Source organism: Bufo bufo, chromosome 1 (genome assembly GCF_905171765.1).
Source record: "Bufo bufo chromosome 1, aBufBuf1.1, whole genome shotgun sequence".
Lineage (NCBI taxonomy): Eukaryota > Metazoa > Chordata > Amphibia > Anura > Bufonidae > Bufo > Bufo bufo.
In genome coordinates, this window is record NC_053389.1 from 671,186,707 (window position 1) to 671,198,755 (window position 12,049).

Consider the following 12,049-nt stretch of genomic DNA (forward strand, 5'->3'; position numbering starts at 1 on the left):
ACACAGGAACCCAGATCCATAGCTGCATTAAATAACAAACGGAATACAACATCAACTTAACGTATAAACATCTATGACCACAAGGGTGGCCCTCACTGGCAGATGGTATAAAGTAGGAGGACGACTCCAGCAGACCATCGCTGAAGTACCCCTCTGAGTACTGCTCTCAGCAGAGGCTAAATAGCCCATGTAGCCACAACCACACAGACACACCCAGTGCACTCACACTAGGAAGGGAATTAACCCTTCCCACACCAGGGAAGGGAAGACAGCCACTTAAAGGGGACGTGCACACATAACTAAACCTCACACACCACAAACTGGGAAAGTGCACACGGCAACGGCATGCGTGGCAATCATGTCCTGGGAATCAGCCAGCAGGCCGAGACACTGCCACACACGCACACAATACTACACGTTGCCACGGGCAACCACAAGGTGTAACAGTGCCCACCATACAAACCAAACCAGGAACAACCGCATGCACTTGGCAGCAAGCTGCCTAGCAACCGCTCAAAATGCTATACCGCCAAACACAACCTTGTTACCAGCGGCAACCACACGTGAGGCAGCAAGTAGCCCTCACCATGTAGTTGACAACTACCAAACCGCAGGCAACCACATGCGGGTCCAGAGTCACGACCATGACCATGGTCGTGACAACAGCCATACTAAAATAGTCAAGTGTCAATCAGCATTAGCTGCCGCTGACACCTGAAAATACCGGCTCTTACTTCACCGAGGCCAGGAACCTTGGTGACACATACCTTCCGTCAACGACGGACCCTTGCGCCTTCCTACAGTACATATAGATAAAGATAAACTATGTGACACAGCTGATATGTTTAAATTTGTATTGTTTAGTCAGTAGGCATTTATAATATGGATTCAATAAATGTTAAGTTTTAATAAATAGTAATGGACGAACCTCGGCCCGGGACGGTTTGCGAACACTCGCTAGTGATCAAATGTTCGCAAACCGCGCGTTCGCGGCGGGCCCCATTGACTTTTATGGCAGGCGAACCTGAAAAACCTTCAGGTCATATTTGCAGCCACCAAATACTTACTAGAAGTGCACAAATAGTTTCACAACATGGACAGTGACATACCAGAGGGGGATCATTGGCAAAAATTCCCACAAAAAACATGTATTTTAATCAGGGGCCATTTTTATGCATCTTAAAGGGAAACCCTCAAAAATGTGCCCTGCTGGAGCCTAGAAAAATTTTCTTTTAGGCCACGGGAGTACAGGCCTCAAAAATGAGGCATTCACCTGACAGAGAAGAACTTGTGATGATATGGCTGGAGGTACATTAGGCAGTCACTGGATAAAAATTTTACTGTATGCCACTGGAGTACAGGCCCCAAAAATGAGGCATTCACTTGACAGAAAAGGCCTTTTATGCCGCTGTATATACATAAGACAAGGACCGTTCTTTGTTCTGTGTGGTGGCGGATATGTGTGGGCTGGCATGAAGAATTTCAATTACACGTGGTCATCACAGGAGTTGAATTCCTCCGAGATCCATGCCTCAGTAATTTTTAGAAATGTGAGGTAGTCCACACTGTCATGAGCTAGGCTAGTCCGCTTATCAGTCACGATCCCCCCTGCTGCGCTGAACATCCTTTCGGACAGGACACTCAAAGAGGGGCAAGCCAAGAGTTCCATGGCAAATTGTGCTAGCTCTGGCCACAGGTCAAGCCTGCACACCCAGTAGTCCAGGGGTTGCTTGCCTCTCAGAGCGTCCACATCGGCCGTTAACCCGATGTAGTCGGACACCTGTCAGTCAAGGCGATTCCTGTGGTTGGAAATGCACAAAACAATGCGTTACTTTGCAGTCTTGGTGTTTACTTCACACACATTGGAAAGTACATCTGGGTGTTACTTCACACAAATTGGAAAGTTCATATAAGACAAGTAACCTTGATGTCATTTCTGCCTACAGCAGTCCACGGCAGGCTTTAGGTGGCCTGTTTCCTCGGCCTATGGGTCTCAGCCCCCCAACCTGGCACCAAGCCTCAGATCCCAACACAGAGATCCTGTTGCTGAGCCCAGCTGCCTATTTAAGGACAGCCAGGTGCTGCCAAAAACTAAATTAAAATCCAGTCCGGTATTAGACCCCACCTGGCTGCAAATCAGCCCAGCAGCACACGCTGGGAGTAAAATACCTGTTTTCCCAGACCATTCCCCTCACTGTGTCACAGTATGTTGCTACTAGTGATGAGCGGCAGGGGCAATATTCAAATTTGTGATATTTCACGAATATTTGAGCGAATATTAGTCATAAATTTGTGAATTCGAGAATTTGCAATTATATTCTGCTGCTGGTGGAGCTCCTGTTGCAGGGAGAGGACGTGGTCAATCTGTGCCAGCTACACGCACAAGTGAAACACCTTCCTCAGGTGCGAGTAGGCAGAGTGCCCCCGTCTTTGCTATTATTTTGTTATATTGAATATCACATCCACATAAATGCCCTGACTCCCTCACTATTATAGGGTTTTCAGGTGTCACACAGGCTTAGGTACGTGGGCATGCAATTGTCTACCATCGAGACCCTTGTATGTGCATAACAGTCAGGGAGAGCTGTTAGGGTTTTATAGGGCTCACCTAATAGCTCCTTAGTGTGGGATCAAGCCAGTCGCTCGTTTATTTATAAGTTCCAGCTATCTGCAAATCTCATCCATGACATTCAGCTGTCATTCCCTTAAATAGGAGTTAAGCTTCAGTGCAAATGCATGGCCGCTATACCATACACAGAGCTGTGCTGTGCTCCGTACACAGTATAATTTCTGGAGCAGTGGCTGCATGAATCAGCTAATCAGATTCAGACCCCCACCGATCTGATATTGATGACCCATCATGAATATAGCTCATCAATATCTGCAAATGCAGTGGCCTTATATGTGTAATATATAACATGTAACATGTTATGTGATGTACTAGTAATGTGATGCACGAGTATACAGTGCAGATATTGGAACATCACATTGCAGTACATATACATAATATACACAGTGGCGTAGCTATAGGGGTCGCAATTGCGACCGGGCCCCTAAGTCAGAGGGGCCCATGGGGCCCCCTACAGGAGAGATAGATGTGGCAGCGGGCAGCATCGCTATAGCAGCGCCACTGGGCCCGGTCCGCCTGCTGAGGATCCGGCCTTACCCCATCCCCGATCCCCCCCCCATCATTGGTTGCCGCAGCAGTTCCGATCGGAGTCCCAGCAGTGTAATGGCAGCCAGGACGCTACTGAAATCCTGGCTGCCATGGCCAGTTACTCTGCAGCATACTTACATGCGCTGTCGCCGCCAGGCGCTCCTCCTTCTTGTAACTCATCACAGGTCTGTGCGGCGCATTGCTATAAGCATAAGCAATGCGCCGCACAGACCTGTAAGTTACAAGAAGAAGGAGCGCCCGGCGGCCACCGCGCATGTATGTATTCTGCTGACTAACTGACCATGGCAGCCAGGACTTCAGTAGCGTCCTGGCTGCAATGGTAACCGATCGGAGCCCCAGCATTACACTGCTGGGACTCCGATTGGAACTGCCGCTGCCACCAATGTTGGGGGGGGGGGGGTTGGGGAGGGCGCACTGCCCACAATGATTATAATACTGGGGGGGAGGGCTTGCACTGCCCACCAATGATTATAATACTGGGGGGGGGCGTACTGCCCACCAATAATTTTATTACTGGGGGGAGGGCTTGCACTCCCCACCAATGATTATAATACTGGGGGGGGCGCACTGCCCACCAATGATTTTATTACCGGGGGGAGGGCGCACTGCCCACTAATGATTTTAATGCTGGGGGGGAGGGCTTGCACTGCCCACCAGTGATTATAATACTGGGGGGGGCGCACTGCCCACCAATGATTTTAATACCGGCGAAGGCGCACTGCCCACCAATGATTTTAATACAGGGGAGGGGGGAGGGCGCACTGCCCACCAATGATTTTAAAATCGGGGAGGGTGCACTGCCCACCAATGATTTTAATACCGGGGAGGGTGCACTGGGGGCTGATTGAGAGGCACTGGAGGCTGATGGAGAGGCATTGACTGGGGGCTGCTGGTGAGAGGCACTGGGAGCTGATTGAGAGGCACTGGGAGCTGATTGAGAGGCACTGGGAGCTGATTGAGAGGCACTGGGGACTGATTGAGAGGCACTGGGGGCTGGTGAGAGGCACTGGGGGCTGGTGAGAGGCACTGGGGGCTAATGGAGAGGCACTGGGGGCTGGCGAGAGGCACTGGGGGATGGCGACAGGCACTGGGGGCTGGTGAGAGGCACTGGGGGATGATTGAGAGGCTACTGGGGGCTGCTATGAGGCTACTGGGGGCTGCTATAAGGCTACTGGGGCTGCTATAAGGCATGGGGCTCTTATCTGAGGTCTGATTGGGGGTCATTCATATTGGGGTCTGAGCTGAGGTGTTATCTGAGGTCTTATTGGAGTCTTATTAGCATTGGGGATCTTATTGGGGCTGTTAGCTGAGGTCTGATTAACATTGGGGGTCTGATTGGTGGTCTGACCTGAGGTATAATGAAAAATATTTTTTTTCCGGAGCAGCTTGGAGAAAAAAGGCCTCACAGTCTCCCACACTCCTTCTGCCCGGCCAAGACAGCCAGCACCCCTCAGGCCAAGCCAGCCAGCACCCCTCAGGCCAAGCCAGCCAGCACCCCTCAGGCCAAGCCAGCCAGCACCCCTGAGGTTAAGCCTGCAAAGCACCCCTGAGGCCAAGCCAGCCAGCACCCCTGAGGCCAAGCCTGCCAGCACCCCTGAGGCCAAGCCTGCCAGCACCCGTGAGGCCAAGCCTGCCAGCACCCGTGAGGCCAAGCCTGTCAGCACCCCTGAGTCTTCAGAACTGTAAGTAAATTATATATAAGGGGAGCTTATAATATGAAAGAGACAAATTATGTCTGAACAGACATACAGTATAGTGCAAATTCCAGTTTTTGTTTATGTTTTATGTTGCACTGAATTTTCTGAGGGGGGAGGGGTGGCAGTGGATCTTGAGGGAGTTCCCACACTTTTTTCTCAGGACTTGACCCCTGGAGTGGTCCCGCAGTCTGGGTGGCAGTTCTGACTAGTCCTACTTAAATACACAGACATTTAGAGTCATACATTTCCTACACTGGCACAAATGCGTTGCCAGTGACCAACTGTCTGTGCTCAGTCCTACACGTAACCGTCGTAAGTGCATCAGGACCTGCGGATGTGGCAGCGAGGTCTGAGAGGTATGTGGGGGTGGGAGATCCGGGAGGGGGCCCATAATTTTTTTTTGCTATGGGGCCCAGTCATTTCTAGCTACGCCCCTGAATATACAGTATATTACTTGGGCAGCATGTACCACCATCAGTCCAGGGCAGCTGAGGGCCTGGGTGGACAAGTGAGGCAGGCTGAAGCTGAGGGCAGCAGCTAGAAGGCCCCTGGCATTGACTGACAGATGATGGCCCCACTCAGCAGCCTGGCAGCAGGACACAGGAGTGAGGCAGAGCATCAGCCTAGCTCCGCACTGGCAGTTGCTGTGAAGTCAGCCGCGGCGCCCATATGCTAGGTGATGTCGCTGTGACACAGACAGCTAAGTTCTGACGTTTGCCAGCCTCAAGATTAAGAGAAGACCACGTGAGTCAGTCCTTAACCACCAGCTTTCATTATAGGTCTTCCATACCTACCTATAATGGAAGCGGCCACCCCTATGATGTCATTAAATACCACGATACTTAAGAAACTATGATATCGTCATATTGCCGTTTTTTAATACTGCATTATATTGTGGATACCGGTATATTGCCCAACACTAGCAGAACATAACTTGCATATTTCATATAATGATGACACAATTACATTTTCCACCAATCCAATAACTTTTGTGTTCCAGAGCCTTATTTTCAAATTCCGATAACATCATACAGTGGAATATACGGGTGGTACATGTTCTGTTACCCATGCCTGATATGTATATTCTGTAAAGAATGTCATGATATGTATTAGTTGTGGCTTAAAAAAAATGTTTTTTAAGTGAACATACTTATTTACTCCCTCAAACATCTCACGTTCCAGAGAATTATTTGCATATGATGTCATAATCCCATTTTCCACCAATCCAATTGCTTGTTTCAGAGCCTCATTTGCATATTCTGATGATGTCATAAAGACATTGTCTCTTAACCGGCGCCTGATGCTGTAACCTGTGCAGTGCTGTTGTCTTCTCAGTGGGACATAGTTCTGCTCTCTTGCATCCTTAGTGATTATTTGCTACAGGAAGCGATTTTACTAAAGATGTCTGGTTCTATCCAGACCATGTGGCTTCTACTGCTTGTAACATCTGTCTTCATCGGACAGTCTCTCTGTTGCATACCATGCGACTCCAGAGGGAAAATGGCTATGGAAGAATTCAACACCTTTATCAAAAGCCAAGTCGATGACATTGACTCAATAGAAGCCTATGTCAACATCAAGCGGTTTGCCAAAGTCACCGAGAAAAAAGTCCTGAACTACCTTGAGGATGAAGTCGGCATACTGGGTACTTATATTATTACTATTATCTCCATTTCATATAATCTATAGATAGATAGATAATTATTGTACAATTATTTTCCTTCCAGATAAATATGCTATATCCGAAATTGCGTCTGAATATAAAAAATCTGTGGACGTCATCCAGGATATAGATTTTAAGGGTAAGTACAATATTTTATACGTAGGTGGAAATTCTACTTCTCTTATTAATAGGAATTAGTGTGTTGGGGGCTCAGACTGATAGATGAGGGGATCGGACTCTCATTCTTCTCCTCTTTATATATCTTAGAGATCCAGCTTCTTCACATCATTGGACTCCATTTCCAGCGACTCAAAGAAAAGCTCAAGGTTATCGTCCAGGACTCAAACCAACGTAAGTGGAATCTTCTTCTGTCTACCATTGTACTTATCTTCTACGTGTCTGGTAGGTTGTCAGAGAGGATGTTTTCAACTTGTTTTCCTTTCCCTACAGCCTAGTGACAGGAGGGAGCGATTGTAATAAAATGTTCTATACTGGGAATTGCTATGCGTGCAGTTTTCTTTTGTATTATTGCAGGGTTATAGATAGAGCCCTCATATACAGGGGATTTCTGTTCTCTATTGTTCTCTATTAGTAATTCTGCTTTTCTTCATTTCTCACTTTTAGGGAGGTGTCCAAATAAACAAGGTGAGTTCTTCTAGATATAACACCTGCTATAATATGACATATAAATGTATTATACACACAGGCCTCTTGTAGTAATAGTAATGTAGACCCAAACTAGAGATCCCCACAGCCACCAATCAGATCACTGCTGTTATCTCCTACCCTGTACTGGACATATGAAAGCCAGCACCTGATTGGCTGCCAGGAATGTTTGCACTAGGAGCTGCTGCGTTCTATAGAGGCCCGGACCGTTCTGGGGCGGCTCAGAGATTTCTGTCAATGGAAATCTAGAAAACAAAGTGACGAACACAGAGGTACTAACATCATGTAATAATAAGGAGACCCAGAGATTAGAGGTTTCTGAGTCTGACAATGAGAACGGTCAGTAATGTCTTTTTTCTTCTCCATTCCTCAGGTGCAGACAGCTGTGGTAAGTACATTTTATACCAAATTCAGCATCTTGTCATTATTATTATTATCTATAAGATTGGACGGTTATAACACAAGTGCATTTCCCCAGGATTAATGGTGCAAACCTACATCAACTGTCAGACCTGCGCCGAGGAGAAGGTTGTCTGCGCCGGGGGCCCTCCAAAAAATCAAGGTACAGTATAAGATTTTTATCATAGGCCAGAGTAACTAGAATTACACTATATAATGCATGCCAATGGACCTTTCCCACTAGTGTGTGTAAACTGTGGGTACTGTGCCTATTATACAGAGGTGAGCAGCACTACATAGGCACTTTACACAGCACTATTATATGATGTCTCCTCTTTTCACAGACTACTTGGAGAGATGCAGCTGCCTGTGCACCTCCAACAGATGTTTCGGTAAAGTAGAAGTTTCTATTCTTATATCTACATTCATATAGTACATTAGTAAATATATAGGACCCCAAATCCTCACCGTACACTAAATATACCAGTCACTGGTATACACCAGACTTCCCAAAGCAGGAGGATATTTACATTAATATGATTCAGTCCATAAGCAGGCTAGAAGGGTGATTTGTGGCAGCCTGTACAGTATCCTCTCCATGTGCAGGTGACAGAGGGGTGATAGATACCAGCACATGATTATCTTATTTATTCTAATATTATAAGTGTCTTTAATGCTCGGCTCACATTTCATTTCTTTCTTCTTTTCTCAGATCTGAAAACTGGACGGTCCTGCTCTCCATGTAAAGATCACAAGTCTCACCTGGCAGAGACTGTAAACTGTGGAGGTGAGGAGATAGCAGAATATAACCAGTTACTATCAGTCTCCTCTATGATGGCCGTATTTCCTATTAGGTCTTATAGAAGGAGACGTGTTATTGAGACAACCCCTAAATGTAGGACAGAATATCTACACAATTACTTCTATAATATCTTCTTTCATTTTCCTGTTTTTCTAGAGATAAATATAAAAATCCCAGAATATGAAGAACTAATTCTGGACTGTACTTTTGACTGGTATGCAAGGCTGGAGCACACCTATAACAACGTGTTCACCCTGGTAAGTACAATGCAGGGTAAAATTGGGAGATTGTTCAGTTTGAGTTATACGACCATAATGTTAAGGCAGCGCTTCCCAAACGTATTCCTTTCATTACTCAAAAACCACTTAGCAGAAAGTCCTTTCACCCAATATCATCACCAGGCTGCTCAATATGGTCTAAAATCAGACTTTCTGTCATGTCAGCAAATTATCATCAGCAATTTTCTAAATTTTTGTCTTAATGATATGACTATGTAAATTACAAATATTATATTATAAATAGTTGTGATATCTGAGGCTCTGATAATTCTCCATATTTTTTCTATAGCCTCGTGAACACAATCCCAAAATCACCCGGGAGCCCTATCTAGTGATCAAGGGCGTACAGATGGGGGACTCCGGACGGTACACGTGTACCACCATCCTGGACTCTGAGGTGCCAGTGAGTAAGATCACCTATAACGTGGCAGGTAAGGACATATTATTACTGGCACTTTGCTGAGTGGTAATTCTTAGATACGCGGGATTCATATCTACTTGTGGGTGATAATTAGTGAGAAAGGATCTAGTTCTGAAAATCTGAATTGTCACCTATAATGTGGGGCTATTTTACATTAGTATTTGTAAGGAAAAAATCTATAATGGAAAGATTTTAGCCATTTCTGTATTTTGGAGCCACTTTTGGTTTTGACAGTGCTTCTGAGCCTCCATGATGCAGACGATTCTCATATTCTGACATATATTTCATGTTCTTTCATGTATAAGATACACTACAATGTCATTATTGTTCTCTTCATGGAATTAACTATTAATGTAATTGTTTTCTTCATTTAGTTATCAGCGAATCGGAACAGGCGACAAAAAAATACCATCCTCGCCCTACACTTCCTGATGTGCTTGACATCACAGCGCCTGAGCCGCCACTTCTAGAGGAGCTACAGAACAACAATGCTTCCCTCATAGCAATATCTGTGGCCGGCTCCGTCACCATCATGCTGATCGCTGGCATATGGTAGGTAGCATCTATAAGATACTCTGTGGAACAGGCGTAGTATTTTAGATAAATATTACACATTACACAGTGTAAACTTAGTCCAGGCAGTCACTGGATGCTCCAGATTTATCACAATACTGAACGCTTCATGATAAATTTGGTGCATATTACAAGGCCAGACATGTTATAATGTCAGTGGACTGATAAGCAGCTAATGTAAGAAAAAACATTGGAGGATCTGTGCACACATTTCACTCAGAGCTGACATGTAAGTAGCAAATATCAAATAACTGATAGATTTTCTTTTTTCAGCATCTGCATGTTCTGGAGGAAAATGAAATCTAGAGAGCCTCTGGAAAAAGAGCCAGTGTGAAGGCGAACCGTCAAGCACCATCCTGTACTGCCACCCGCCAGGAAAAAAAACAAAAACTGAAAATTTTAACCCTTCCCCAAAAACAAAAAAACTTTTAAAAAAAACTTCCCTTCCCCATTTCTGCCTCCACTTTCTCTCCCTACTCCCCCTCCATAAAAAAATAAAAATAAAAAAATGTTTTCCAAAAAATAAAAAATTCTCTTCCCTTCCTCTTTTCTTCCCTCCCCTTTTTCCCTTAAAAATAAAAAAAATAAAAAAATAAAAAAAATCTTGACTGCAGCATTTCATTTCCCATTCCTTACCTGCCTATATATCACATAAGAACTACAAAGACTATGGCCTCTTTCCCACGGGCATGTGCGCCCCGTGGTCGTGCTGCGGCCCGCATAATGCGGGCCGCAATGCAGGAGCACAGTCCGTGGGGCAGCCGCAGCGGATCGCGGACCCATTCACTTGAATGGTTCCGCGATCCGGCCGTTCCGCAAAAAGATAGGACACGTTCTATCTTTTTGCGGAACGGAAGTACGGGACGAAACCCCACGGAAGCACTCCGTAGTGCTTTCATAGGGTTCTGTTCTGTGCTTCCATTCCGCACCATTCCGCATCTCCGGATTTGCGGACCCATTGAAGTGAATGGGTCCGCATCCGTGATGAGGAATGCCCACGGAAGGGCACCCGTGGATTGCGGATCCACAAATGCGGTCCGCAATACGGCAACGGGGCGCACACGCCCGTGGGAAAGAGGCCTATATCAGAGATAGACCAGGAGAATGGAGTCTCTTCTTGTTATTCTTGTCACCAGCGCCAGTTTCAAGATCTATAGTCATATAACTTATGGTTTGACTGAGCGGAAACATGTCTTTATTAGAAAACCTCTCTAAATTTAGATGACTAACTTCAAGCTCCTGGGCTCCAATGTAAAATACCTAACAGGGCCATGAACTATTATGTGTGGTGTACAGCACTGGTCTACTCATATGGGACATGTGGACCTTTTGGATCCTCTCAGATTAAAGGGCCTAGGGTGTGACCTTCGCTGGGGGAAAAAGATATGGGATGTCGAGCTCGTCTTCTTTCTTCTTCTTCTTGCAGGACCTGGCTGGAAAAGGACCTTCGGTGACGTCATCGCGCTCACCACGTGGTGAGCACGGTGACGTCAGTGCCGGTCCTGCTGAATGAAGATAGAAGAACTATCTTCATTCAGCAGGACCTGCGCTGACATCACCGCGCTCACCACGTGGTGAGCGCGATGACGTCACTGAAAGTCCTTTTCCAGCCAGGTCCTGCAAGAAGAAGAAAGAAGACGAGCTCAACTATGCGATCAAGTGGATGAGGTGAGTTGCATTATTTTTTTTTAACCCCACAATGGACCTTTTACTTAGCATTCAGAATTAAAGAATGCTATTATTTTCCATGATAACCATGTTATAAAGGAAAATAATAAAGTAAATGGGGTCCCTGGTAACTCATCTCTTGTCTCCGTAGCAACCATGTGTGAAAATCGCATTGCATCCGCACTTGCTTGCGGATGCTTGCGATTTTCACGCATCCCCGTTCATTTCTATGGGGCCTGCTTTGCGTGAAAAACGCAGAATATAGAACATGCTGCGATTTTCACGCAACGCACAAGTGGTGCGTGAAAATAACCGCTCATCTGAACAGCCCCATTGAAGTGAATGGGTCCGGATTCAGTGCGGGTGCAATGTGTTCACCTCACGCATTGCACCCGCGCTGAATTCTCGCCCGTGTGAAAAGGGTCTTACTGTTTCCGTTTCCGATCTGTAAAAAACGGATTGCATACGGAAACCATACGGATATGTTTTGTGGAATAACGGAACAGAAGAGGACTTAAATCAGAGAAAAAAAATAGATACGGAACAACGGATCCAGGAAAAACGGACCGCAAAACAACGGTCGTGTGCATGAGCCCTAAGTCAAGTAGTGTAGTTCCTTTTCGTTTGGCGTCCCACCTGGCGTCCCATGTGTTGGTTTGCTCACTCGTTCTTTGACACAGCGCACTGTCTATTTCAGTGTACCG

The 12,049-nt window shown here is 46.0% G+C and overlaps 1 protein-coding gene across 1 annotated transcript; it reads left to right on the forward strand.

Moving 5' to 3' along the window:
- The first annotated feature begins 6,374 nt into the window (after positions 1-6,374).
- On the forward strand, positions 6,375-10,045 carry LOC120986555 (izumo sperm-egg fusion protein 1-like). The gene is made up of 12 exons (XM_040415195.1): positions 6,375-6,520; positions 6,603-6,677; positions 6,806-6,889; positions 7,163-7,183; positions 7,578-7,592; positions 7,683-7,766; positions 7,948-7,995; positions 8,316-8,390; positions 8,562-8,662; positions 8,973-9,114; positions 9,479-9,656; positions 9,951-10,045. The coding sequence occupies exons 1-12, from the start codon at positions 6,376-6,378 to the stop codon at positions 10,009-10,011; spliced, it is 1,029 nt and encodes a 342-aa protein (XP_040271129.1). The 5' UTR covers position 6,375; the 3' UTR covers positions 10,012-10,045.
- Positions 10,046-12,049: the final 2,004 nt, after the last annotated feature.

What these genes read in the sequence shown, in the direction of transcription:
- LOC120986555 (XM_040415195.1), top strand. Translation starts at nt 6,376, where the DNA reads ATGGCTATGGAAGAATTCAACACCTTTATCAAAAGCCAAGTCGATGAC. An exon ending in GGATGAAGTCGGCATACTGG is followed by an intron (nt 6,521 to 6,602) that starts GTACTTATATTA and finishes TTTTCCTTCCAG; the next exon opens with ATAAATATGCTATATCCGAA. An exon ending in ATGCTGATCGCTGGCATATG is followed by an intron (nt 9,657 to 9,950) that starts GTAGGTAGCATC and finishes TTCTTTTTTCAG; the next exon opens with CATCTGCATGTTCTGGAGGA.